Source organism: Myotis myotis, unplaced genomic scaffold (assembly GCF_014108235.1).
Source record: "Myotis myotis isolate mMyoMyo1 unplaced genomic scaffold, mMyoMyo1.p scaffold_m19_p_5, whole genome shotgun sequence".
Lineage (NCBI taxonomy): Eukaryota > Metazoa > Chordata > Mammalia > Chiroptera > Vespertilionidae > Myotis > Myotis myotis.
The window spans coordinates 1189729-1194504 of NW_023416357.1; the positions used below are offsets into that span (position 1 = coordinate 1189729).

Below are 4776 nucleotides of genomic sequence, written 5' to 3' on the forward strand. Positions count from 1 at the left end.
TGAAGGGTCCCGGGTCCCCAGTAGGGGGTGTGCAGGAGGCAGCTGATCGATGTTTCTCATCGATGTTTCTAACTCTCTATCCCTCTCCCTTCCTCTCTGTAAAAAATCAAAATATATTTAAAAAATCATACTATGAACTTGTACATTAAAAAAAAAAATTCAGTACATGAAAAAAACCCCAAATATAAGGGTTTGGATCTAAATGTATATGTACTTTATGATGTTTATTTTGTGTTTTATTACATAAAACGGTCATTTACAGTTAGTTACACAGTTCAGCCGCACGGTGTCTGGCGCGCGGTGGCCTGTGTGGCACGTCCAGGAGGGGCCTAGGGAGTGTGGAGCAACAGGACATGACGCACGTGGGGACCGTCCTGCACGCTCGGTGCGGCCACAGGGCCTAGTGTGTGCCCCGGGACCCCCGGACGTTCATCACGAGGACGGCCGCGAGAAGGCCCCGCAGCGCCCGTCTTGCCCGGGTTTGCACGCGGGCCGCGCCGCCCGCCGAGGAGACAGACACTGGGTTTGGACTGTGCGAGGCGGCGACTCCTGCCTTCTCAGAGGTCCTCCCTCTTTCGAATGATCATCTGCCGGATCAGATCGGCCACCTCAGGCCGGATGGCGTCCACGGACTCCTCGGGCCTCCAGGACCTGACCACGCGGCCCTCGGGGCTGACCAGGTACTTCCAGAAGTTCCACCTCGGCTCCTTGTTGGAAGAATCTGAAAGATAAGGATACATTTTCATTTTCAGGAGTGGTTTCAATTTTTGTCCAGATTTTCCGTTCTGGCAGGACCTTCCCACTTTAGAACCAGCCTCTAGGGTTGCCATCATGTCACAGACAAAAAGCAAAGCGCCAAACGAAGCCAACGCGAGACCCGAGGAACCAGGTTCCTCTGTAGTCGGCGACTCCGCCAACGCCCCGGGCGCTGAGCTGAAGTGACTGATTTCAGATCTGCTGATCTAAACAAAGAATCACCTTGTCACCAGCTCCAAGCTTTCAGTTTCTTAACATTTTAAAAGATAAAATGATATTTTAAAAGTCCTTTGTAAAGGGAATGTGTAGGGTACTTTTCATATTAAATATGTTTTTCATATTGTTACTTATTACATAGCTGAAAATGGCAAGACATTTAAAATAACCATATTTTGAGAAATTGTGACACCCTTTTGATGCTTTTTGATTTACATGAGAAATGTAGATTTTTCTCACTTATATCACCCTGGATTTATGCGCGTTGTTATTGACTGGCCTGAGAAAAAACATAACTGAAATTTATCAAGTGCCTGCTGTGTGCCTGGCAGCCGCTCGGTGCTCTAAATGGACCGCCTGTGCGCTCTCCAGCAGCCCGGGGAGGTGGGCGGCGGCATTCTGCCCATTTCGCAGATGAGGAAAGTGGAGGTCCACGCACAGGCGTCGTGGCCAGTGAGGGGAGGACCCGGGCGTAGGCGACACCCGGTGGGAGGAGGAGCGGGTCCTGAGGCTTCTGGCTTAGGAGGCCGACCTCGCCCAGGAGAGGGCAGAGTAGGAAGAGCCCAGGTGATGCCAGGCGAACCCCGGGGGCCAGCAGGGTGAGGGTGGGTGGGAAGGAGGGCGCTGCAGGGGGCGAGGAGGCGGGACCACCTGGTCAGCAGGGGCATGACAGAGCCGGACACAGCGAGCAGGGAGGGGAGTGGAGGGAGGTGGCAGAGACAAGGGGCCAGCTCCCCTCTCAGAAACAGGCGGCGGCGGAGGAGCAGCTTTCAGAGGCGGAGATGCTGTGCTTTGTGCTGGAGGAGAGCCAGCGAGGGCGCCTAGGTGACGGGTGTTACAGTGCAGCCCGTAGTCACTTCTGTGTCTGCTCTGCACACGGGGCCCAGTGACCTGCAGGGAAAACGGCCGAGGACCCGGCTGCCTCGTTGGATGAGAGGACGGCACCTGAAGGAACTGAGTTGGCCGGGCAGGCAGGGGACAGTCCTTCACTCTCACCTTAACCCATCCCCCAAGCGACCTGAGGGGGTGGACACACACAGTGATCATCTCACGTTACAAACGAAACAGGCACAGAGAAGGCCGGCGATGTGCCTGAAGCCGCACAGCAAAGGCCGGGGCTCGAGCTGGGCCAAAGCCTGTGCCTCAGTCACTCACCCTCCCTGCCTTTCTGCCCCCAGACTCCTGCCGCCAGCCCGACTGCAGACACGGCCCAGCACTGCTTCCTCCAAAAGAGGGTTCTATGCTGTTTTGAATTTTAGCAAAAACCCGGTAAACTGAGTATTATTCCTCCTTGAGGAACATGAAGTCCAGCGCGGACGTAAGTGCGGACGACAGGGCTGTGCACTGTTCACGGGAGGGGCCGGCCCCAAAGCCCACTTCAAGACCAGGGGACTCCGTGGCCACTTCTCAAGCAACATGGTCAGTGAAATGACCATAAGGAATAAGATACAGTGGGATGGGTTTGTTTCGTCATCCAAGAAGTCAGAACGTTGATTTCAGGGAAGCCTAACTTCTAGAAGGCTCGAAAGGAGGACATTTTGGCGCTCTGACGGTCTTATAAGACATGAGGTCGGACAGTGGTCCTGTTTTCGAAATGAAAGCAAGGAGCGGCTTCCCATGGGGCGGAGGGGAGACACTCACCGACAAGGAAGCGGAATGCGGGCTCCGCCTCAGGCCCCAGGATCTTAATCTTGTGGAAGATGGGGAAGGTGACTCCGTAGGTGCTCCTGGCGAAGGACACGACCTCCCTGCTGGGCCGGGGCTCGGCCTCGCCGAACTGGTTGCAGGGGAAGGCCAGCACGCTGAAGTGGAAGGGCCCGAACTCGCGGTGCAGCGCCTGCAGCGCCAGGTAGTTGCTGGCGGTGAGCCGGCAGTCGCTGGCCACGTTGGCAACTAGCGTGACCTCCCGGGAAGAGAAAACAGCCGAACAGAAAGTGAAGCAGGGAAGAGACCAGAAAAGGGCTCTGCCAGCCGCTGACAGAAGCCCTAACCCCGGGAACGCGGCCGGAGAGAGGGCTGTCATAGCTGGGCACTCCCGACGGGATGGGCCCAGGGCCTGGACGCCCCGTGGAGACGCAGGCTGACCCCCCCCCCCCCCCCCCCCCGTTAAAGGCACCAGGTGACCAGGTGCTCAGGAGGATGTTTTAAGAAAGATGCTCATGGATAGAGTGCGTCCAATGCTGACGTCTCCGCAGTCACATCACAGTGACCAGAATGTCCTAAACAACCGAAAGCATCGATGCAGCGTTTTAATGAAAGCCGTTAAGATGGTGAGTTTATCAGTTAGCAGTAGGTGAGCTGTGAGCTCTGATGGCTGACGGGACATGCTGACGACATCACTTCGCTATAAACGATAACCTCCGGCCACTGGACTGAGGAAACCGACTCCACGGGGAGCACACGTGGCAAAGCAGAGAGGCAGCGACTTACTTTGCCTTTGAACTTCTCCAGGGAGACGGGCCTGCCCGCGGCATCCTTCACCTCGAACCCGTAGAAGCCGCCGGGCCGGGCGGGGCGGGCCCTGAGCTGCAGCAGCAGCAGCGTCCCCGCGCACAGCGCCAGGCACAGCAGCACGGCCAGCACCTTGGCCCTCGGCCCCGAGCAGCGCAGGGGCTGCGCGGCCAGAGGCTCCATCTTGGAGGATCGGGAGGGAGGGCCCAGCGGGGTGGCTTTCGAGGAGGAGCTGAAACTCGAAACCCCAAACGCAGTTCCGTGGAAAACCCGGAGGACGGACTCGGACTCGCCCACCCGCGGAGCCGGCGGCCCTCCTCTGACGGGAGGCGGGAGGCGGGGAGGCCGCCCTGCAGTTCCCCGGGCTGTGCAATGCCGGCTCCACCTTCTGCCAGGAGTCAGGACGTGGGTGGCAGCTCCCTCGCTCGCCCAACAAAGACATGATTCCCCCAGCAGGTGGCGCCCTTGTCCCTGGGAAGCGGAGGGCTGGGTACCCAGAGCACATGACCGGGACCGCAGGGGGGCACATGACGGGCGCGGATGCCACACACGTTCTGTGAGCTCAAGGAATTGATGAAACCCGAGAGGCTCCTGCTCCGACCTCCCCTAGCGAAGGCCATCCGGTGGGCAGAGTAGAAGTAAGTGGGTGATAAACGATGGCTTAAAACCCTCCTCTGCCGGAAAGGACACGGCGGTGCGTGTTTTTCATGTTTTTGGTCGTGACCGACGGTAGGAAATGAGCTTTGCCGTCGAACAGGTGGCCGAGGAGCTCCGCGAAGCCCACTTCCCACTCGCACATCCATGCGCCCGTCTCAGGGGCACCTTGGAGCACTGAGTTCTGAAGGCGGTTTCACGTTTCACCAATGGGCTGCGGCCTGTCGGTGAGAAAACGTCGGACTCTGTAAGGAAGCGGAATTTAACAAATCAGATAATTCACCGAGAAGGCACCGCTGCTGGGGCGCAGCTTCCAGCTGCTTGATTCTCATCTCTGTCCCCCCCCTGGCTGCCCCCGCAGGAGGCCTCCCGCTGTGCTGAACAAACATCTAGGGGCAGCCACGGGGTGGGGGGCACCACACTGCCTGAGACCCCCGCCCGCGGCCCCTGCACTGGCCGGGAAGGCCCGCAGCCCTGTTCCAACTGAGGTGCTTCGCTCCTCCCAGCCTGCTGCGCTTCCAGGGAAGTGCTGGGAAGTGCCCGGGCGATGGGAGCCCTTCCCGCCACGCTGGCCCTCAGCCGGGCAGAGGCCAACGCCACTTGCTTCCCGGCCCGGGAGGAGTGGCTACGACAGAAGCATTGTCTCCTGAACACAGTTCCCAGCAGAGAACAAAAGTGTATCCGGCACGATCACCCGGC

At 58.5% G+C, this 4776-nt stretch overlaps 1 protein-coding gene across 2 annotated transcripts; it reads right to left on the reverse strand.

Annotated features, from left to right (window-relative positions):
- Positions 1 to 205: 205 nt before the first annotated feature.
- Positions 206 to 3825, reverse strand: GPX8 (glutathione peroxidase 8 (putative)). 2 transcript variants are annotated; one of them, XM_036310780.1, is made up of 3 exons: positions 3403 to 3825; positions 2614 to 2809; positions 206 to 721 (listed from the first exon to the last, which is right to left on the reverse strand). In XM_036310780.1, exons 1-3 carry the CDS (start codon positions 3604 to 3606, stop codon positions 558 to 560), a joined length of 564 nt encoding a protein of 187 aa, XP_036166673.1. In that variant the 5' UTR covers positions 3607 to 3825; the 3' UTR covers positions 206 to 557. The 2 variants fall into 2 exon arrangements, with proteins under 2 accessions (XP_036166673.1, XP_036166672.1); XM_036310779.1 differs by having other exon boundaries at positions 2614 to 2875; positions 3403 to 3821.
- Positions 3826 to 4776: the final 951 nt, after the last annotated feature.

Coding starts and splice junctions, on each gene's coding strand:
- GPX8 (XM_036310779.1), bottom strand. CDS start 3,606: ATGGAGCCTCTGGCCGCGCAGCCCCTGCGCTGCTCGGGGCCGAGGGCC. Junction 2,876..3,402: donor TGGAGAAGTTCAAAGGCAAA/GTAAGTCGCTGC, acceptor TCTTCCCGGGAG/GTCACGCTAGTTGCCAACGT. Junction 722..2,613: donor CGCATTCCGCTTCCTTGTCG/GTGAGTGTCTCC, acceptor CTTATCTTTCAG/ATTCTTCCAACAAGGAGCCG.